This window comes from Hyperolius riggenbachi, chromosome 3 (genome assembly GCF_040937935.1).
Source record: "Hyperolius riggenbachi isolate aHypRig1 chromosome 3, aHypRig1.pri, whole genome shotgun sequence".
Classification (NCBI taxonomy): Eukaryota; Metazoa; Chordata; class Amphibia; order Anura; family Hyperoliidae; genus Hyperolius; species Hyperolius riggenbachi.
In genome coordinates, this window is record NC_090648.1 from 134452748 (window position 1) to 134476828 (window position 24081).

General features: G+C 46.3%; 1 protein-coding gene across 4 annotated transcripts in view; it reads left to right on the forward strand.

Annotated features, from left to right (window-relative positions):
• Positions 1 to 24081, forward strand: part of KCNU1 (potassium calcium-activated channel subfamily U member 1) — a 330251-nt gene that overhangs the window by 278367 nt on the left and 27803 nt on the right. For all 4 annotated transcript variants that reach the window (XM_068274953.1, XM_068274954.1, XM_068274951.1 and 1 more), the window contains one exon: positions 12478 to 12543. In XM_068274953.1, the coding sequence (XP_068131054.1) occupies positions 12478 to 12543 (66 nt within the window). The remainder of the gene's footprint in view (positions 1 to 12477; positions 12544 to 24081) is intronic.

Here is a 24081-nt window from a genome sequence, read left to right on the forward strand (position 1 = left end):
GTCGGGTCACTGTATATGTTATGGCCAGAACCCGATGCCTGGCCACTTTGGGTTCCGGGGCGGCCAATATGCAAAGTGACTGGGCTATGCCTACTGCAGCCAATTTGGGATACAAAATCATATTCGGCTGATGGCACAAGTTTCATCAGTATCTGCATAGCTCTAATACATCTGCTTCCCTGGAAGCAGATACAAATGGTGCAAGACAAGCACAGCCGGCAATAGACAAAGCTGTGATTAGCATCAAAGAGGTTAAATTATGGCACCTGCTATTTATCGGGGACCATAATGTTACCTCCTCAACTAATTGTGGCTTTTACTATGGTACACTTAGGCAGGTGGGTTACGGTTAGGTAGCGGTGGGGTGGAGGGGTTAGGGTTAGGAAGCCAGGGTGGAGGGGTTAGGATTAGGCAGCCGGATGGAGTGATTAGAATAGGGTTAGGCACCCGGAGGGTCTTAGGGTTAGGCAGCGGGGGTGGAGTAGTTAGGATTAGGCAGAGGAGGGGTGGAGTGGTTAGGGTTAGGAAGCCAGGGTGGAGGGGTTAGGATTAGGCAGCCGGATGGAGTGATTAGAATAGGGTTAGGCACCCGGAGGGTCTTAGGGTTAGGCAGAGGAGGGGTGGAGTGGTTAGGGTTAGGAAGCCAGGGTGGAGGGGTTAGGATTAGGCAGCCGGATGGAGTGATTAGAATAGGGTTAGGCACCCGGGGGGTCTTAGGGTTAGGCAGCGGGGGTGGAGTAGTTAGGGTTAGGCAGAGGAGGGGTGGAGTGGTTAGGGTTAGGCAGCCAGGGTGGAGTGGTTAGGGTTAAGGCGGCCACTAATGGTCCAATTTCTAACGAAAAATCATTTGAGCGATCAGAAATTCTGATCGGATTGGTTGTAAATAATCTCCATTGATGAACACAATCGATTACGAACGATTATAAAAATAGTTGTCCGATTGGATTTTGGTCAAACCAAAATTTGGATTTTCTAGTTGGTTGTAGTAGATAGGAAGCAAAGATTGGTTCGTTGATGGTGTAGTGAACGATTTTTCACCAATCAGAATTATCTGATCACTCAAACGATTTTTCGCTACAAATTGAATCATTAGTACCTTTAGGCAGAGCTGGGGTGGAGTGGTTAGGGTTAGGCACCAGGGGGGTCTTATGGTTAGACATAGGTAGCGGGAGGGTTTAGTGTGAGAGTAGGTGGGGATGTAGGCATACATTACCTGGTCCAGATCGCATCTCCAATCGCATTTCCTCCAGTTCCTAGTTAGTTTGCAGCTGTCCTGCAGCCAGCCAATCATCATGCACCTTCAGTCCCTGCATGGTGATTGGCTGGCTGCAGGACCCCTGCAAACTGAACAGGAAGTGGAGGAGACGCGATCGCTGGGAACAGGTAATGTATGCTAGATGCCAGTAATGACATCTTATTATTAAGGTTATTTAACACACATTTTAGGACATTTCTAAAATGTTAAATAACCTTAGCAGCAAGATGTCATTACCGGAATCACCCTGCGCCATTTTTTTCTGGCACTATTTTGTGTGCGTCTCCCTTGCTTTCCTGGAATCATTGTCCTCTTGCCTGCTTGGCTTGCTTAGCTGCGGGCTCGGTCTTCGCTTTGCTCTGACATCTTTTTATTCAAATTTAATGTCCGCTTAGATAGCAGACATTGCACACCAGGACCAGTTCGGAGTCCCTCTCTCCCACCACTGGTCCTTCTATGCCACTGCTCATTCTCCCTAGCCAGTATGGAGAGTAAATTCAGTGGAGTACTCAGGACAGAAGTTACTGTAAGTGTTCTCTTACTTTTCTAGTCACCAGGCTCCTCCCTTTAGCTGCTGCCACTACTCACTGTCCGCAAACTCTTTTGTGTTTTTGATGCAGTGCCTTCTGGGTCCATGATCTTAAGACTGGAACCAGAATGAGACAGAAAGCTGCAGACACTTTTTAGAAATGTTTCCTCTATCCACTGTCCCTTTCACTGTGCTTTAGGGTACATAGGAAGGTGACTGAAAATAGGAGTTCCAGTGATGATCTATGATACCTCAGAGCACAGGGAAATCTGTGGCTCTCAGCAGGGCCAACTTTCTGAAAAAGGCCACATAGGCCCGGGTCTAGGGTGACTGCTGCCAAAAGGGCGGCTGGACATGGAAAAGGTGTGGGTCCTTATGGAGGAGGAGACTGCAAATGGGGAGCACTGCATGGAAGAAGAAAGTTGCTGTCTAATGGATCTGTGCATAAAAGAGAGGAAATGCTGTACATGGATGTTACACATGAAAGAGAAGGCTGCACCTGGAATAGGAGATGTGCTGCTGTATATGGAATTGTTGGAATGGAGGTCACAAGAAAGTTGGCCAGGGTAGGGGGGGGGGGGGGGATATAAACCTGGCCTTGGCTCTCAGATATAGTGACTGGCTTTGGTTGTGATAAACCTGTTAGCAGTGTGACTGCATGGAAACAGGTGACTGTACACTTTACTGTTTGTCTGACTCTTATGTAGGATTTTAGTTTTATATATTTTTTAACCTGTACAGTAGGTCTACTTTAAATAGAACTAATGAAATTAAATTTCAATTAGTTCACCAAAATATTTTAATTCTGAACTTGCAAATGCTGGTAATTCCTTTTTTTTAGTTTTTACTAAGAATGTGTCTTTCATGGACAGTTGTGCTGCCACCTGGTGGTAAAAACAAAGAACATCTCCTCTTTGTATTATCTATAGTATTTGCACACAAAAAATGTAAAAAAACTAGAAAGACTTTACTAAATGGGAAATTAACTTGAATGAAGGGCATTCATGTTGACTTCACTGCACATTTCTGCTTTACCGAATCATCCCTTCATATAGGTGATTGTAGAGTTCTGTGACATCACAGTTCATTGAAGTTATCTCTGATAACGAACAGCTATTTTCCTAGCAAACCTTTCACTGCATTTACAGATGTTTCCTGGAATGTTGGAAAATATCTGCCACTGCCAGCAGATATTTTATTGCTGTAAAATGGCTATCGGCAATCATTTGGTATTATTATAGATTTCCAGACTGCTAATGATGATGTCTGATCCCCATCAGAACTAGTTATGCTCACATAGGCATGCAGAGCAGGTCAAATAGAGAATCTGATACAATAGATCTAGTGCTTACCTGAGGAAAACGTATGCGTGCTCTAACACCAAGTTTTAACCCTAGCAAGTCTGGCTCTGCAAATGTGGCTCAATTGGCTATTCATGAGGCAATGCTCATGCAAATATGCATTTGCTTTCGCACGCCAAACTATGCAGCGTCAAAAAACCAAAGCGGTCACCCTGTGGGAATTAGTTCATGCCACATTAGCACTATCCAGGAGCGCCACGGGGAGGCTTCCCAATGCCCCCATACAACCGGGGGACCGCGGGGTCCCAGGCACTCTCACCGCCTGGGAACCACAGCAGCACCCCGGAGGGGGAGGCTGGGTGGCGCAGGCGACCCCCCCAAGCGTGGCCAGCGCCGGGTGGAGCCGTCCGCTCCAACCTCCCAATATTAAAAACAGGCACTTACCTTAACGTCCATTGCGTTCTGCTACATGCACATTAACTTGGGGGCACCACATGAGAAAGGAGTGAAGCATGGGTCACCCCAAGCTTTAGAGCTCAGGGCTGGCTCGCACACAACACTCCAGAGGGGGGGGGGAGGACAGGTGCTACAATAGATCTAGCACTGGCTTTCCTTAAAGTGAACCAGAGACAAAGCACCCTCATGTATTTTACCATATTTATCAGTGGGAACAATAGAGAAAACACCTACCCTGCTCTCTGTTTCATTCTTCACTGCTCAGCCTGCTTGTTACAGTCCTGATAAAATCCCCAAATGAACAGCCAGTCTGGCTTTGCTCAGAAATCATTATAGCTGAGTCTGTCTTCTTTGATGTCTTTTCAAGCCCAAGCCTGCCCCCTTGTGGCTCTGCTATGATGACTCAGCTACAATGATTCCTGAGCAAAGCCAGACTGACTGCTCAGTTGGGGATTTTATCAGGGCTTACAACAAGCAAGCTGAGCCATGAAGAATGAAACAGAGAGAAGGGTAGGTGTTTTCTCTAATGTTCCCACTGATATTTATGGTAAAATACATGAGGGTGCTTCTTCTCTGGTTCATTTTAAGGCCCATGCCCACAACACGATTTATGCAACAATTTTTCCGATGATGAACGGCCGTTTTCACGATATGGCTTAACCTCCTTTGATGAAAACTTGTTAAACAATGTTGAACGTCAGCAAACACGACGATCGTTCGTTTTGAAAGACCATCATAACAGATAACTTTGCAGACAATCTCGCTGATCCCCATAGAATCCCTTGCTAATTACCAGTCTCATGTTCAAAGTCTCATTTGCCCTCTTCGTTTTTTTCCACGATACGCAATTGGGGTAGAAAGATCAGGGAACGCAAGTTTGTCGTATCATTCGTTGTCGCAGATCCCCTGATCCATCGTACCATGAGGATGTAGCTTGACAGCTAGTGTCGATGCTCGAATTTGACATATTAAATTCCTAGCACCCGAATACTGCCAAACAGCACACTTCAGCATCATATCAGTACCAAACTAGCTTACAGGGTCAGGGGGAGTTCACTATCTGCACCTCACAGTGCGCTACAAGTGACTCTGATGCTTCCTCCTTCCAAAATTCTTAAAAGATCCCTTTAATTTAGTTTCAAACCGATGTATTTTTGTGGAAAAATCCAGTCCACTATTTTCTCAGGTTAGGATCTCAGTCAGAACGCATATATCTCAAAAGGGGGCTGCGGTAATGTAGGTGCTAGGGATAGCCACTAGTAAAGTATCATTAAAATTACCAATATTCTACTGGTGGGCAATGGGTAATATAATATAATATTCTAGACTATTGTAGAAGATTGATCATTTTTACCGATATTTTACTGAAACTAAACCTAACCCTATTCCCACTTCAACCCTCTCTCGATGCCCAACCCTAACCGTCCACAACCATCCAGCCCCCCGACCCCTCCCCCCAGCCACAATTTCCACCACCCAAGAACAGCATTTATTGAGCATCCTAGGAGCCCAAATTACCCCTGTTGGTGCCCAAATTACCTACTTTGACCAGGACAACATCTGCATGGAGCTTATATGTACTCTCACCATACTGAGCAGCGTGGTATTGGTTAGCCCTCTCGCCTTGCAGTGCTGGATTCCTGGTTTGAATCCCAGCCAGGCAACATCTGCAAGGAGTTTGTATGTTCTCCCCATGTCTGTGTGGGTGTCCTCTGGACACTCATGTTTCCTCCCACATCCCAAAAACATACAGATAAGTTAATTGGCTTACCCCTAAATTGGCCCTAGACTATGGTACATGCACTATACATAATACATACATAGACATATGACTATGGTAGGGATTAGATTGTGAGCCCCTCTGAGGGACAGTTAAGTGACAATATACTCTGTACAGCTGCATATAAATACTAAATAATAATAATAATAATACTCTCCTGGCTGCGTGTACCGTATATACTCGCATATAAGCCGACCCGCATATAAGCCGACCCCCCAACTTTTCCCTGAAAAAACTGGGAAAAATGATTGACCCCCATATAAGCCGGGGGTAGGAAATGCTGGATTGGTGCAGCCCCCCAGTGTGTCCCAATATAGCTAGTATAGTGCCCAGTATAGGTAGGTAGTGTCCAGTATAGCTAGTATAGTGCCCAGTATAGCTAGTAAAGTGCCCAGTATAGCTAGTAAAGTGCCCAGTATAGCCAGTATAGTGCCCAGTATAGGTAGGTAGTGCCTCAGTTTAGCTAGTATAGTGCCCAGTTTAGCTAGTATAGTGCCCCAGTATGGCTAGTAAAGTGCCCAGTTTAGTTAGTATAGTGCCCAGTTTAGCCAGTATAGTGCCCAGTTTAGCCAGTATAGTGCCCAGTTTAGCTAGTATAGTGCCCAGTTTAGCCAGTATAGTGCCCAGTTTAGCCAGTATAGTGCCCCAGTTTAGCTAGTAAAGTGCCCAGTTTAGCCAGTATAGTGCCCAGTTTAGCTAGTATAGTGCCCAGTTTAGCCAGTATAGTGCCCAGTTTAGCTAGTATAGTGCCCCAGTATGGCTAGTAAAGTGCCCAGTTTAGCCAGTATAGTGCCCAGTTTAGCCAGTATAGTGCCCAGTTTAGCCAGTATAGTGCCCCAGTATGGCTAGTAAAGTGCCCAGTTTAGCCAGTATAGTGCCCAGTTTAGCCAGTATAGTGCCCAGTTTAGCCAGTATAGTGCCCAGTTTAGCCAGTATAGTGCCCCAGTATGGCTAGTAAAGTGCCCAGTTTAGCCAGTATAGTGCCCAGTTTAGCTAGTATAGTGCCCAGTTTAGCGAGTATAGTGACCAGCATAGGTGGGTAGTGCTCCCCCCCCCCCCCGCTCCCCCCGCGGCCGCCGCTGCTATTTTACCTTCTTAGACAGCGGTCGCTTCCTAATCCGCGTTCCTCTTCTTTCTCAGAGTGTCAGTGTTTCACAGCAGCGCGCCGGGCGCTGCTGCTGTGACGATGCAGGGGGCAGGAAATAGCGCGGCTCCCTATAACGGCGATCTGTATCGCCGTTACCAAGGGAACCGCTCTTTCCTGCCCCCTGCATCGTCACAGCAGCAGCGCCCGGCGCGCTGCTGTGATACATTGACACTGAGAAAGAAGAGGAACGCGGATTAGGAAGCGGCCGCTGTCTAAGAAGGTAAAATAGCAGCGGCGGCCGCGGGGGGAGCGGGGAGGGGGGGGAGCCGGGCGCGGACCACCCGACCACCCACCACTAGACCACCAGGGAAGACTCGCATACAAGCCGACCCCCCAACTTTTGACCCCCTTTTTGGGGGTCAAAAATTCGGCTTGTATGCGAGTATATACGGTATTTCCTCTAGGCACTTGTCCGATGTTCCAAAAAACATATTGAAAAGTTAATAAGTTACCCATAAAATTGGTTTCAGATTATGGCTTGGACATTAGACTATGACTGTTCTGAGAACTAGATTGGAAACTCCTCTGAGGGACAGTTAGTAACATAAGTATGAACTCTGTTATGTGCCATGGAAGATGTCAGCGCTACATAAATGAATAGTAATGTCCTTAGGCACATTCAGCCTCCAAGAACTGTACTATAACTAGGAATGGACCCCAAACCTAGATCTCATCACTTGTGAACAGGTGGATCAGCTACTGAAAGACAAATCTCTGCTCACACACTGAACCCTCGAAGATTGCGATAATTAAACTGCTTAGGGCAATGTCATACATGCATGTCCAACACAGTAGGAGTCTTCATTAGCTTTATGGTTTATATGAATGTCCTGCACCTGTTAATTATCTGCAATTAGAAGGTGTCCTCATCTATCTGGCCACATAAATCATGGTTTATGGGAGAACGCCATGTCCTTGGATATTCCCCGGTGATGTATATTTAGGAACAAGTGTCGTTGCTCCGATATCTCACTGGTGGCAAGGAATGAGTTACAGCTCTCATGGCTATTCTTTCTCCCTCCTGCCTTGCCAAAGCATTTTGTGCATATGATATCTGACTCCCTCCCTCTCCACGGAATAGTGGAACTGTCTTTCAGTTGCGTGTCAGTTGGAGTGACAGCGCACGGCGAAAGCGTGTAAGCAAACGCAGCCTGTGATCTAAATAGATTGTGACATATTCCAAACATGTAATAATAATTAATGCTGACACCTTAATCTGCCACTGGAGTTTAAATGTACAGTATTAATCTATAATTAAGCAATCCTGGCGTAATAAGACAGTGCTGCCACAACGACTTCTGACTCCACTCTGGGAAAATATTGACATAAGAACGCGGGTTAAACTGGGCAGCTTGCTTTTATTTCCTTGCGAATTTACATTATTTCCATTCTGAGGCACACAGAGAGAAGCATTGTGGGTAAACAGGTCAGCAGTGCAACTATTACACATGGGACATAAACACGTACAGTGTGCAGTCACCTGCACATCTACAGGACACACTCTCTGTGCATATAGTAGACAGGTCATTTTAATAGACATATGCACTTCTGCAAATAGAAACACGGAGAATAGCAATCACACGGTATAGTCATGCAAAGTTACTGGATATTTCACGAAACACATGTCATGGTCATGGATGCCATCACATTAGGGAAAACAACATTTACCAAAACAAGCTAAAACAACCAACTCCTTCTTATTCAAATAACATTATTTCCAGATACCATATAGCATATACACAATCTCCACTCTACTAACAATATTCTCTTGTCTTTCTTTCTGGTCACCTCTTCGACTCTGCTTACAAGACTTATCTTGATCCTCTCCCCTCCTCTGTAACACCCTCCCTTAATGCATCTTTGTCATGCCCCCGATCACTTTAGGGGCATGACAAAGATTGATATAGACATTGCCAAAGCAAAGAGGAAAAGGGGGACATGGAAGAGGGACACCTATTGTCCTACCCCTTAAACCTTTAAACGGTAAGGCCTTTTGGCCGGGGCTCTCTTCCCTTTCTGTCTCTCAATGCTGTACAATGTGTGTACGTATCTATTTATTTTATTTATTTATTTATTGTATTTATAAAGCGCCAACATATTACGCAGCACTGGACATTAGTTTAAGTTACAGACAATATTTAGGGGTGACTTACAGCAATATGACAATACAGGAATACAAGAAAAACCAGATCACGCAGCACAATATGAATATATGAATACAAGGTAATGCTTAGTCAGTCACTGGATGGGAGCATGGAGATTAGGCAATTTGATCCTTAGGACGGGTGTACGGTAATGGAGGTGCGTGATCAGGTAGGACACAAAAGGAGGAGGACCCTGCCCAAAGGCTTACAATCCAGATATCTACAATCTAGAGTGGTATCTTCCACCACTATGTTAAAATCTGTAGTTCATTTGCTGTAATCCACCAACATTTTGTAGTATTAAATGTTGTATTGTTTATTTTGTATTATTCTACCTTGTATTCTGTTGTACAGCGCCACAGAAGATGCTGGCGCCATACGTCTGCCCGCGTGCATGGCAATGGCTGTGGCTCTGAATGTGCACACTCATAGCCTGACATGGACACAGCCCATGGAGGCTGTCATATTTATTTCCTTTTATGGAATATCAGTTGCCTGGGTGTACTGCTGGTCCTCTGCCTCTCATACTTTTAGCTATAAACCCTGAACAAGCATGCTGGTTGCATTAACTTTCCCTGTTTGTACCTTTGATGCCTTAAAATAAAGAGCTTGAATACATTTGAAGATGGTTCTGGGTCTCTTCTCTTAGAAATACTATTAGCACCGGGGTAACTGGCATGTTGCTTGCTATGGTAATGTGCTTATTATCCCTTTCAATTCAGGCCCTGTTTCTTAATACATAATTACAGCAAGTACCCCTTTAGTAAAGACTGTGATGGCCAAGTACCCTTTATTATGCATAACATAATATTAGGTGCCTCCAGACACTTATATAGTACATAGAAGTTCTCCAAAATAGTTTATAAATGCATTCTCGCTTTTTATTAACTATAAAGATTTATTCAGGTGTGTTTATGTATGATTTTTCTTTTTTTTATTATCTCAAACCTAACTGTAATAGGTGGACTATTCCAAGTACCCCATAGACCCAACTAAGGTACCCCCTGCGGTACATATACCATGCGCTGAGAACCTTGGCTATTGTTTTACCATGCAGAACCTAAATCAGACAAAAGCAGCTTTTATAAGAATGAGGTGGAATTTGATTGGCGCATTTTCAAGCGGCATACATTTGCATACCACAGAAGGTGGTAGTGCAATATAAATCATCCTGGTGGTGGTGTAGATACTAGCACTATCTTCCTGCATAGCTAGAGATGCAGGTCTGAATGCCAGGCAAGACACTACATCAGGGGTCTCAAACTCAATTTACCTGGGGGCCGCAGGAGGCAAAGTCAGGATGAGGCTGGGCCGCATAAGGAATTTCACAATCGCGCGCATCGCCGCCTCTGCCCGCCCCTCTCACTCTTCCTTCACAGAGAGGGTTGGGGAGAGGCGGCGATTGACGTCAGGAGGGGCAGAGCTGAAGCTGAAAGCTCTGCCCCTTCCAGGAAATGCCGACGGATTGCCCCCCGGGCGATTTGGGGACTTTGCAGCCCTCGTTTAGCGGCAGGGATGCGGCGGATTACTTGGGAGCACTGAAGCGAACTATAAGGAAGCTTTTGCCGGCGAGGGCCACAAAATATTGTATCGAGGGCCGCAAATGGCCCGTGGGCCGCGAGTTTGAGACCCCTGCACTACATGAATGAAGTTTTTCTGTTTGCTCTCCCCAGGTTTGTGTGGTTTTACTATACCTCCCAACTTTTTGAGACAAGAAAGAGGGACACAAGCCACGCCCCTGTTACACCCCTACTAATGCCCCAGACACATTCCTAGTCACACATACTATTAAGATTTACTTTATAATTCAAACCACATCGATCCGTTCTATCCTGGTTCATTTTCCTTCATAATAACATTTGAAAATAAGAAATATATACATTTAAAGGATGGGAATACAGTTTAGAGTCAAACACATTTTTCTGTAGAAAAATACATATATTTACATAGATCTGAATATTAGCCCTGAAAGAGGGACAACTGAGGAGGAAAGTGGGGCAGAGGGACTGTCCTTCCTGAAGAGGGACAATTGGGAGCTGTGAAACAGTTTTACTCTGCTTATTCTAGTTCTCCCCCCCAAAAAACACCATAGAAATAGGATAGGGACCTGAGACTATTGCTCTGTTTTGGAATAGATTGTGAGCTCATTGGAGGGACTGTTTACTGCTGCAGAAGATGCGACTGCTACATAAAGGCATAATAATAATACATTCATATCTACCACATGCAGCCAGCAGATGGAGCTCCAAACAAGTCAGACTGATATTGCTATGAGATAAGATACTGTAATGCCTGGTACACACAATGCAATTTTACGTCAGAATTATGGTCAAATCGATTATTTTCAACAGGGCTGATCATTTTTCTTTTCCTTTTCTGATCACTTCTATGGAAAACCAATCAGAAAAATGATCGGAAATCAGATTGAGCCTGTCGGAAATAATGGATTTGACCGTTAACCTGAAAGAAAATTGCATTGTGTGTACCAGGCATTGCAGTCCTCCATACTTTTTCCTCCTTTCTCACTCCATTTAAGCCTAAATAAATATGAAATGTTATGTATGAATATTCAGGATATTTTTTTACACGCAGGTAACAGATGGAGCATTATACTATTAAGATTGGTGTTGGTATCAAATCATATTTTTTAACAGTTCTCCATTTTCTTCAGCTAGCTTTCAGCTATGAAGACTTTGTCAGCCTTCTTCCTGTTTCTGTATCTGTATCATACAGAAATCAGTCTGAAGAAGGCTTCATAGCCGAAAGCTTACTTGTTTTATTCTAAGGCCTCTTTTCCATGGGCAGTTGAACTGTGTGCACATCAAGCAGTTACCAGGCGGCAGCGAGCAGTTATCAGGCAGCAGCGAGCAGTTACCAGGCAGCAGCAAGCAGTATTCAGAGTTTGAGAGTCATTTCACTGCCTATCAACTGCCTATGGAAAAGAGGCCTTAGTAAGACAATAAATGGTATCATCCTGATTCATTTTTACTGATGACTAACATGGTACAACACTCTACTGCTTTTACTTTTCATGTGTAGCAAACCCTATTTTATGTTCAGGTGCCCCTAGGGCTGCAGCCGCCCAAGGCCCGGGACTTTTCTGGCCTCTCAAGGAATCCAGCCCTAAACCTAGGCTCAAGCAGTACTCAACTTGCTGGATGTGTTAAATTGTATATGTCATTTCACAAATATCTCTGTATTTTTAACAATGTGTGAGATTTTGGGCCCGCTACACCATTTATACTGCACAGATTTGCCTCTGAGTGTTTGAGATGACCCATTGCTATCTTACAGCTCACTTTTACCTACTAAGTTCTAGATCAAGTGCGGTGAACTGGCATTTGTCAGACTAGTACGTGGAGCACAGCCACACTTTTCTGTAGGCCACGGTGCCATGGCGGATTAGCTGCTGAAAATGGATGTGTTTTTGTGATAGGGTGGGAAATTGCAGCCCTTGCTATTCTTCATCCGTACTTAAGGTAAGTTGCTTAGTAAAAAGCTGAATGAAACACCAGCAACTGCCTCATTACAGATCCATTCATACAGAGCTATACATTAGAGCAGACCTAACAGGAGGACAATAATGGAAGGGCGGCAGAACAGGGAAAATTTGGTGTGAAAAGACAGACAGGTGGAAGGCGTACAAGTGCTGAGGGTTTCATTGTTGTACAGACATTTCAGATCCCCTGGAAGCAGAGCACTGCTTTTTCTGAAAAACCATTTAAAACTTTGTGGAAAAGCATCTGAAAAATAGCGAAAGTTCCTGCTGGGATGATGATAGGAAGGCAGGGATTCACTAAGTGCTTGCGATTGTAACTGCTGTGCCCTTTTTTCTCATTCCCTGCTTCTATTCTGACTTTCACAGCTGTCCTGCAGTTGCCCAGCATTCGGAAGGAGCCAGCGTTTAGGATTCCAGTTATCACAGAGCTGAGTAAGTCTTTCTGCAAGCTGTAAATTCACAGGAGTAAATCTGTTCTCTGCATTATTAATAGGGTTGAGTTTGAAAGTTCCTTTTGGACGCTGAGCCAGCTCAATTCCTCATTGCTGAGTAAACATGAACAGGCAGCTTGGACTAGATGCGGTCTCTTACTTATGGATGAGTCAAAGGTGAAGACGACTAAAGAGAGAAGACACCGAAAAATACCTGTTTGACTGAAGATTGAAATCTAGCCTCTTGATTAACAAAGAGGATAATGACATGGCTGTCAAAACATGTATTTAATCATTGTAGTACTGAGAGAGAGCCTTGCATTCAGAGAAATAATAATAGTATGTGCGGCCTCATTGGAACCAGACACCGCAGAATGCTGGCGGCGGCAGGTTAAATATGACAGGTCACTGGTTAAGTAGCATGTGGATAGCTGCCTCAGAATAAACTAGCTTGACTAGTCAGGAGGGCATGCATAGTACTGTCACAAGGGTATGACAGATGAGGCCTTCTTACCTACTCTAATAGCCCTGTTATCACTTTTTAAAATGGCGTTAGAGACATGGCAGAATACCCAAGCAGCTCGGGGTGACCTAAAACCACTAGAAAAGTATACGGGACTAAAAGAGACCAAAAACCCTCCAACTAAAAAATCAATGATTAGTGTGATTTGCCTTCTTAAAACAGAAAGTATTTGCAATAATCCAGATTTGAGTGTGCAACTGTGGTTAGTGGTGCTCAGCAGAGCTCGAATATTCGAGTAGCTCGAATATTCGAGTAGCTCGAATATTCGAGCTCTTTTTCAGCTATTCGAGCTCGGTATTCGAGCTCCGAATAGCTGGAGCTATTCGAATGGGCTATCCGAGTACACTCGAATAGCCCATTCACTATTCGAGCTATTCGAGCAACCCGGCGCTATTCGATCTCGGTACCGAGCTCGAATAGCGTCATAGCCCAGATTGATGTCCTTAGAGCCAATCAGAGGGCTCCCAGGCCCTCTGACGGCAGCCAATCACAGAGGGGGACCCTGGCCAGCCCCTACCCTATAAATAGCGGCCGCCATGTTCCGTTTCTCCATGCTTGCCTGAGACTTGTACAGAGAGAGAGTTGCTCCTTTGTGCTTTGGCTTAGCAAGTGCTCTATTGTGATCATTTACCTAGCGTTTTTGCTCACCTACACCTGCCATATACACCTATATTGTTGTTAGTTAGATAGACATTGTATTTTAGTTAGTAGCTTGTGTGTTACATTAGAGACAGGCAGCTGCTGCAAGCTTACAGGTTTAGGCCTCAGGGGGGCCTTGCCTCTGTGGGCAGCTGTCCTCTGTTTATTTCTCTCATCTATACCAGTATTTCTGCTGTCCTTTACTAATAGTATTGTAGTTATATTGTACTAGGAGTAGGACACTCACTGACTGTCACTGTTTATAGGCTACTAGCTAGCTCCTGCGTGTGTGCACTCACTCACTGTCTGTGTGTACACACACTCTATTTCCTTCTGATTACTGATAGATTATTGTTAGTTAGTTGTACTTACTTACTACTTACTCTTACTGTACCCGTAGGGACACTCACTGTCACTGTTCATATAGGCTACTAGCTCCTGCGTGTGCGCACTGCACTCACTGTCTACACACACAACACACACTCTATTTCCTTCTGATCGCTGATTGATTATCGTAATTAGTTAGTTGTACTTACTGTTACTACTTACTCTTACTGTACTAGGAGTCTAGGACACTCAGTCACTGTCCATAGGCTACTAGCTCCTGCGTGCGTGCACTCACTGTCTGAGTGTACACACACCCACACTCCATTTCCTTCTGATCGCTGATTGATTATCGTAATTAGTTAGTTCTACTTACTGTTACTACTTACTCTTACTGTACTAGGAGTCTAGGACACTCAGTCACTGTGTTCATAGGCTACTAGCTCCTGCGTGCGTGCACTCACTGTCTGAGTGTACACACACCCACACTCCATTTCCTTCTGATCGCTGATTGATTATCGTAATTAGTTAGTTGTACTTACTGTTACTACTTACTCTTACTGTACTAGGAGTCTAGGACACTCAGTCACTGTCCATAGGCTACTAGCTCCTGCGTGCGGTCACTCACTGTCTGAGTGTACACACACCACCCACACTCTATTTCCTTCTGATCGCTGATTGATTATTGTAATTAGTTAGTTCTACTTACTGTTACTACTTACTCTTACTGTACTAGGAGTCTAGGACACTCAGTCACTGTGTTCATAGGCTTCTAGCTCCTGCGTGCGTGCACTCACTGTCTGAGTGTACACACACCCACACTCCATTTCCTTCTGATCGCTGATTGATTATTGTAATTAGTTAGTTCTACTTACTGTTACTACTTACTCTTACTGTACTAGGAGTCTAGGACACTCAGTCACTGTGTTCATAGGCTACTAGCTCCTGCGTGCGTGCACTCACTGTCTGAGTGTACACACACCCACACTCCATTTCCTTCTGATCGCTGATTGATTATTGTAATTAGTTAGTTCTACTTACTGTTACTACTTACTCTTACTGTACTAGGAGTCTACGACACTCAGTCACTGTGTTCATAGGCTACTAGCTCCTGCGTGCGTGCACTCACTGTCTGAGTGTACACACACTAAATTTACTTGTGATTACTACTGATTATTGTAACTGCTAGTTGTACTTCCTGACTGTTACTACTTACTTACTGTACTAGGGGACACTCACTCAGTCACCTCACCAACCAACCCACTCCATTAAAGTACCCCACTTTTCACCCGCCCTTTTAAAAAACTTTTGTCTATACGCCCAAAACATTGAAGATGTCTGGAAGTGGCAGCCAGCGCGGTTTGGGCAAGGGGAAGGGCAGCAAGGGAATCAGGAGGAGAGGGAGCAGCATTGTGGCAAGCCGCGGCCGCGGGCGCGCCACCATGCACAGTTCCGCAGCAGCAGCAGCAGCGTCAGTGGCTAACATTCCTCCCATAGCCACTGGCCGTGGACGCCTTGGGCGCCGCCCAGCAGGAGCATCTGCAACTCACGCTGCAGAGACACAGCAGCAGCAGCGTGTAGCACCTGCTCCCATTTTCCTCCAGCCGGGTCGGAAACGTCCCATTGAGGAAAAGCATGCAGACACTGTGGTGCAACTCATGACGGAGGATGAGCAGCCCGCCATCAGCTCTGCATCTGAGGCCTCCACCCTCACCACCACCACCACCACCCCTGTTCGCAGCAGCCGCCCAGCAGGGTCTGGGGAGGAGGCCAGTTCACCGTCACTCGCCGACCTGTCATTCAGCAGTCTTTTGACCCCGGGCATCATGAGTAAATTGTCTGCTGTTGTTGGCGATCTTGAGGAGGAGATGCTGATGGGCACTTTGGGGGATGAGGGATTGGACAGCAAGACTGTGGCGACAGTCAAGCAGCCCATCCATGCATCAGGAGAGGAGTTTGGGGGGTCCTCATCCCAGCAGGACATGTTTCAGGAGGGGGAGGATGTTGATGACCCGGTGACAGACAGAGACTGGGTGCCACCACCTCCAGGGGATGTCGTCCTCAGCAGCTCTGAGGAGGAGGAGGAGGATGCTCTTGTGGGCCTTGCAAGGAGGCGCATCATTGCAAGCATTGGCAGCAGCAGTAGGCAGGTCCCACAGCCTGCTGGTGTCTCAGGCTCAGCAGCAGCAGCAGCAGCATCTGCCAGTACCACCACCAGCCGCACCCAAGCCCCCCAAGCCCCACCCCCAACCACCACAGGGAGACAGGCAGCAGCGCTTCCATGCCGTAGGGGAATGTTTCTGTCTCCAATCTGGCGCTTTTTCACCATGCCCACAGTGTACAGCAAGTACGCCACTTGCAACCACTGTCAGCGGAAGTTGAGCAGAGGTGCAGACCCCTTAAAGTTCTGCACCAGCTCGCTCATCAACCACCTTGCTGCGAAACATTTCCACCAGCATCAGGAGTTCCAGAGGCTGAAGGCATCTGGTGCTGGCAGTGGCACCACACCCATCACTGCACAGCCTTCAGCAGCAGCAGCAACAGCAGCCACCCACCCTCCTGCTCCTCCAGCAGCACCAGCAGGAGTGCGGAAACGCACTGCTCCTCCCCCCTCTGCAACTCCTGCCGCCGACACTGAGGCCTGTTCTGGCAGCCAGTCCTCAGTGGCCTCCTCCGCTGTGTCTGCTGATTCCCGTGCCAGCAAAAGGCCACGCCAGAGCCTTTTGAGCGAGTCCTTCCAGGGGGTGGTTAGGGCTCTGCCTCCCAGCAGCCGTCGCGTGCGGCAGCTGAACGGCTTGCTGGCACGGGCCATGTGCTCCCAACTCCTGCCGTACACGCTCGTGCAGGAGGGGAGCGACATTCGTGCGCTGCTTGCTTGCGCAGCCCCAGACTGGCAGCTCCCCAGCAGACACTTTTTCTCCCGCAAGGCCATTCCTGCACTGCACCGCTTTGTGATGGCCAATGTGGAGCAAGGGCTGGAGCACGCGGTTGGTGAAAGGGTCCACGTCACCATGGACTCCTGGAGCAGCCGCTTCGGGACAGGCCGCTACCTGTCCTTCACTGTCCACTGGGTCAGCTTGGTGGAAGGGGGTGAGGATGGGAGAGCAGCAGCGGGCACAGCAGCAGCAGCAACACAGTGGGTGGTGCCACCCCGCAGGGTCAGGGGAACTGCAGCAGGTTCCTCCGATCCTCTGCCATCCTCCGGCACACCTGGCCAAACCCCCCGCCTCAGCAGCAGCGTGAAGGCCCGCCACTGCCAAGCGCTGCTGCACTTGGTCAGCCTTGGGAAGACCAAGCTGACGGCAACCCATGTGTTGGCCAAACTCCAGGAGCAGGAGAGGATTTGGCTGACCCCCAGAGGCCTCAGAGTCGGAGAGGTGGTGGCCGACAATGGGGCCAATCTGGTTGCCGCAATAGACAGGGGAAACCTGACCCACATCCCCTGTCTTGCCCACGTGCTGAACCTGGTGGTGCAGAAGTTCCTGCACACCTACCAGGGGATGGGCGAACTGCTGGAAACGGCAAGGAATGTTGTGCGTCACTTCCGGCGCTCGGCTGCAGCCTGTGCGAGCCTGGAAGACGTGCAAAAGGAGCTGGATCTGCCACGCCATCGGCTGATCCTTGACGTTCCGACTCGCTGGAACTCCACCCTGGCGATGTTGGAGCGTCTGGTTGAACAGAGGCACGCTGTCAAACAGTACCTTGCCCTGGCCACTGTTTCCGCAGCTCAGAGAAGGGACAAGACCAGCAACATCCCGTCCATCGTCCCCGATGATGACTGGAGGCACATGCAGCAGGTGTGCTTTGTGCTGGCTCCCTTCCTGCAGGCCACAAACATGGTGAGCAGGGACCATGCTATGGTCTGCGAGTGGGTGCCCCTGGTTTCTCTGCTGAACAGGGCCCTCGATGCTTTGCTGGAACAGGGAGCGGCAGCCTTGGACCAGCAGGAGCGGCAACCAGCTGCGCAGTCCACCTCTGAGGGGGAGGAGGAGGAGGACTTGGTGGAGGTCCCTGACCTGGCTGCTGATGAGGGGGATCAGCACAGCGCAGCTGAGTTGGTGCGGGGGTGGAGAGAGGATGAGGCGGCAGAGGAGGAGGATGAGGACAGCACTGACGTCGATGTGCCAGCAGACGTAGCCCGCCTCTTCCCAATGGCAGCGCACATGCTGACGTGCCTGCGCAGGGACCCCAGGGTGATCCAGATGAAGCAGAGGGAGGACATCTGGATCAGCATGATGTTGGACCCACGCCTCAAGGGGAAGTTGAGCCAGTTCCTGCCGCCTGCAGGAGGAGACCCAGCGCAACAAATAAGGAGCTTGCAGCAGGCCCTTGTTGAGCGCTTGGAGGAAGCCTTCCCCCAGCCTTCCACCCCCACTGTCCAGCAGCCAGCACAGAGGCAGCAGCAGGTGCCTGCATCCAGCAGCAGCAAGCGCCCCTCAGACCTGCTGTCTCTCAGCCACGAGCTCTACAGGACTGTAGAGGCTCCGGCAGCAGTGACTAGAGAGGAGATGCATGCAGCAGCATCCTCCTCCGGTCACAGCCAGCGCCTGACCCGCATGGTGGCTGACGACATGGGGTCGTACAGCGGACTTGACAGCGATGCCCCTGTTGATCCCATGGAGTATTGGGTCAAGCGCATGGAGATCTGGAGCGAGCTGGCGCAGTACGCCCTGGAAGTGCTGTCCTGCCCCCCTTCCAGCGTGCTGTCCGAGCGCTGCTTCAGTGCAGCTGGTGGCGTGGTCACCGAGAAACGCTCACGTCTGTCTCACAAGTCTGTGGACAGACTGACGTTTCTCAAGATGAACCAGGCGTGGGTGGAAGGCGAGTTCCTGGCCCCTGTTGTCGGCGAGAGGGGGACATGAACTGGCTGCCGGAACCATCGTTAATGTGCCTTACCACCCTTTACCACCTCCTGGCTCCTGCTCACTAAGCCAGCCTGGTTCACTTTGACTATTACGTCGCCTGCAGCCACACATTTTACACCTACAGTGGGCTGCTGTGTACTGCCCTTCTGCTGTCTGTCTGTGTTTCCCACTGCCAGGGTACACAGAATTACCTTCTTCTGCTGCCACTCTGCCACCAGCTATTACGTCAAACAATAGCTATATTGGTTGTAAAACCAAAAACCAAAAAACCATTAAAAAAAAAAAAAAGGTTTAATTTTTCTGAGGTGCCCGGGTTGAAAACTGTGTTGTCCCAGTTGTGTATTGGACACAATGTGGGCTGCACGACCGCTGTCTGGGACCTCCTGTTGTGTTTATTTACAGCCCTGGTATCACCGCTAGGTACCAGGGCTATTATGTCACGCTGCCTACCTGCTGCCACACTCACACTGCTCCTCCATACCTCCTCCTGCTGCTGCTGCTGCTGTCTGTCTGTGTTTCCCACTGCCAGGGTACACAGATGATTTACCTTCTGCTGCCACTCTGCCACCAGCTATTACGTCAAACAATAGCTGCTCGCCTACTCCTCCATTCCTCCTCCTGCTGCTGCTGTCTGTCTGTGTTTCCCACTGCCAGGGTACACAGAATTACCTTCTTCTGCTGCCACTCTGCCACCAGCTATTACGTCAAACAATAGCTATATTGGTTGCAAAACCAAAACCAAACAAACCATTAAAAAAAAAAAAAGGTTTAATTTTTCTGAGGTGCCCGGGTTGAAAACTGTGTTGTCCCAGTTGTGTATTGGACACAATGTGGGCTGCACGACCGCTGTCTGGGACCTCCTGTTGTGTTTATTTACAGCCCTGGTATCACCGCTAGGTACCAGGGCTATTATGTCACGCTGCCTACCTGCTGCCACACTCACACTACTCCTCCATACCTCCTCCTGCTGCTGCTGCTGCTGTCTGTCTGTGTTTCCCACTGCCAGGGTACACTACACAGATGATTTACCTTCTGCTGCCACTCTGCCACCAGCTATTACGTCAAACAATAGCTATATTGGTTGCAAAACCAAAACCAAACAAACCATTAAAAAAAAAAAAAAAAGGTTTAATTTTTCTGAGGTGCCCGGGTTGAAAACTGTGTTGTCCCAGTTGTGTATTGGACACAATGTGGGCTGCACGACCGCTGTCTGGGACCTCCTGTTGTGTTTATTTACAGCCCTGGTATCACCGCTAGGTACCAGGGCTATTATGTCACGCTGCCTACCTGCTGCCACACTCACACTACTCCTCCACACCTCCTCCTGCTGCTGCTGCTGCTGTCTGTCTGTGTTTCCCACTGCCAGGGTACACTACACAGATGATTTACCTTCTGCTGCCACTCTGCCACCAGCTATTACGTCAAACAATAGCTATATTGGTTGCAAAACCAAAACCAAACAAACCATTAAAAAAAAAAAAAGGTTTAATTTTTCTGAGGTGCCCGGGTTGAAAACTGTGTTGTCCCAGTTGTGTATTGGACACAATGTGGGCTGCACGACCGCTGTCTGGGACCTCCTGTTGTGTTTATTTACAGCCCTGGTATCACCGCTAGGTACCAGGGCTATTATGTCACGCTGCCTACCTGCTGCCACACTCACACTACTCCTCCACACCTCCTCCTGCTGCTGCTGCTGCTGTCTGTCTGTGTTTCCCACTGCCAGGGTACACTACACAGATGATTTACCTTCTGCTGCCACTCTGCCACCAGCTATTACGTCAAACAATAGCTGCTCACATTACTCCTCCATTCCTCCTGCTGCTGTTGCTGTCTGTCTGTGTTTCCCACTGCCAGGGTACACAGAATTACCTTCTGCTGCCACTCTGCCACCAGCTATTACGTCAAACAATAGCTATATTGGTTGTAAAACCAAAAACCAAAAAACCATTAAAAAAAAAAAAAAGGTTTAATTTTTCTGAGGTGCCCGGGTTGAAAACTGTGTTGTCCCAGTTGTGTATTGGACACAATGTGGGCTGCACGACCGCTGTCTGGGACCTCCTGTTGTGTTTATTTACAGCCCTGGTATCACCGCTAGGTACCAGGGCTATTATGTCACGGCGAGCTGCCTGCCTCATTGACTGCCTGCTGCCACACACTCATCCTCCTCCTCCTGCTGCTGAATTTACCTCCTGCTGTCTTTGTGTTTCCACTGCCAGGGAGCACATACAATGGCGCTTCCAACATGCGTGCGCCCACCAGCTATTTGTTACGCTCAAAAATAGCTGCATTTCTGTAAAAAAAAAATTGAAAAGAGAAATACGTGAAGAAGAAGAAGACGATATTGAAAAAGAAGGAGAAGGAGAAGATGAAGAAGAAGATGAAGAAGAAGATGAAGAAGATGATGAAGAAGAAGATGAAAAAGAAGAAGAAGATGAAGAAGATGAAGAAGAAGAAGATGAAGAAGAAGAAGATGAAGAAGAAGAAGAAGAAGATGAAGAAGATGATGAAGAAGATGAAGAAGAAGAAGAAGAAGAAGAAGAAGAAGAAGATGAAGAAGAAGAAGATGAAGAAGAAGAAGATGAAGAAGAAGAAGAAGAAGATGAAGAAGAAGAAGAAGAAGATGAAGAAGAAGAAGATGAAGAAGATGAAGATGAAGAAGAAGAAGAAGATGAAGATGAAGAAGAAGAAGAAGATGAAGAAGATGAAGAAGAAGATGATGAAGAAGAAGAAGAAGATGATGAAGAAGAAGAAGATGATGAAGAAGAAGAAGAAGATGATGAAGAAGAAGAAGAAGAAGATGATGAAGAAGAAGAAGAAGAAGATGAAGAAGAAGAAGAAGAAGAAGACAATATAGAAGAAGAAGAAGAAGATATAGAAGAAGAAGATCTAGAAGAAGAAGAAGAAAGATAAAGAAGAAGAAGAACAAGTATATACAGTAACACTACTGAACAAAATTAAGGACACAACTTCTCTTTCCACATTTTTTTTTAAAGGAACATCCCCACATAATCACTTGCTGTTGTTACTTGGAAAAAAAGATGTTTCTTGCATCATTCACCCTCAAAACAAGTGTTGGAAGCTATTTAAGGCCAATTCGAATAGTCAGCTCGAATAGTGAGCTCGAATACCGACTCGAATAGTGAGCTCGAAGTCCGAGGTCGAATCGAATAGTAAAAATTATTCGACTCGAATATTCGACTGACCTCGAATAATTTACTATTCGAATTCGACCAAACTCGAATTTTAAAAAGGGGTATTTGAGCATCACTAACTGTGGTTACCCACAATGCACCACTGCTGAATATGCAGATTATCTCCTTATGACCCTGAAGCCAGGCTTGTATCCGGAACCGCTGATGTATAGCAAACCTATAGCTTTAAATTTTAGAGGCACATCAACCCAACATGCAGACAGACTATTTAAAGAGGAACTGTCGTGAAAATATTAAAATGTTAAAATTTAAAACGCATACAAATAAGAAGTTTCTTCCTGAGTAAAATGAGCCATAAATTACTTCTCTCCTATGTTGCTGTCAGTTACAGTAGGTAGTAGAAATCTGACATTACCGACAGGTTTTGGGCTAGTCCATCACTCCATAGGGGATTCTCAGCATGGCCTTAATTCTTTATAAAGACAGTGGCTGAAAAAGATTTATACAATGATGCTGGCCAGCCTCCCTGTTCACCGTACACTTTTTTGTCAGTTGGAAGGAGCTCCCATTCACTAAGTGCGTTTTGAAAATAAATACATCCCTGTGAACCCCCCATGAGAAGATGGGCTAGTCCAAAACCTGTCGGTTCTGTCAGAATTCTATCTACTGTAAGTGACAGCAACATAGGAGAAAAGTCATTTATGGCTCATTTTACTCTGGAAGAAGCGTACTTCTTAATTGTATATGTTTGTGTAGATTTTGCATGCAGAATTCTGGTTACGCATTCGTCGTACAGCTAGTGTATTACAATGGCATCACATTTGACACAAATTGTTCTTATTTTTTGGTGCATTATGCGATCTCTCTGCATTTTTAAATCACACTGTTGTGATGCTTTTTTTGTGCGCAGTTCACATGTAATGAAATGTAGAAAAATCACATTTGAAATCTGATTTTGAAGTTAATTTGATACAGTCTCATGTAAATTAACTTAATTGGCATGCACAATTTTTGGATTTGCAATCCAAAATATCGCATTAAATTGCATGAAAAAAGGTGCATTAAAAAGCAAAAGTGCAGAGAAAAAAAAATCAAGGGCAAAACCCCAAAAATCGTAAAGCATAGAATCAAAAATAACAGAGAGGATTGCATGCAAAATTTGTATGAATAAATGTGAGCTCTGCTGCCTAAGTGAACAAATGTTCAATTATGCTGTTGGTAATGTTGAAGGGCAAAGAACAACCAAACTTTAATAACAGATCACAAATGCACACATGTACATTGCCCAATCCAACAAAATTTATTGGAATTTTCATTTTTTAAAGTTTACCTAAATGTCTGAGTTTTAAAAAAAAGCACTCCAAGACAGCCATATACATTAAAATGATTACTGCTTCACGCTTCCCTCAGTCTGCTGCTTTATGTGTGATTGTGGCCAGGTAATTACAGCAGGTGGTGACAGGAAGTGTCTCTGCAAAGAAAGAACCAAGATTTGTGGAAAAGAAATGTCAAATTTAAAATCCCATTAGACGTATGCACTCCAGTCCTTACAGGTTGAAAATAGAGAAACACTCGCCGTGAAGAACAAGCATTTTTTCCAATCACACAATCCTAGAAATAAGAACTTGCAAGCTTTCTGTACTCCAAATGGCATTGTTGCTAGTGTTGCATGGAGGCTCAACATCAATAATCTGACATGTCTAGAAAATGTCCAGCTCTGCGTAATATGTTGGTGCTTTATAAATACAATAAATAAATAATAAAATCATAGCTGGCTGTACATTAATGCAGAATATACACTTGCATCTTCTTGTATAGACAGTGGACAGAGCCATGTAAATATATATATATATATATATATATATATATATATATATATATATATATATATATATGCCTTACTTGCATACATTTCAAATCGGCGCCGGGAGACTTGGGCGCAGAATACAGCCGGTATATGGCTGATCCTGCTTCTGCACAAGTCCGGGCCGTGTTAATTACTATTCCCCCTCCAGGACGCCATGAATAGTGGGGAA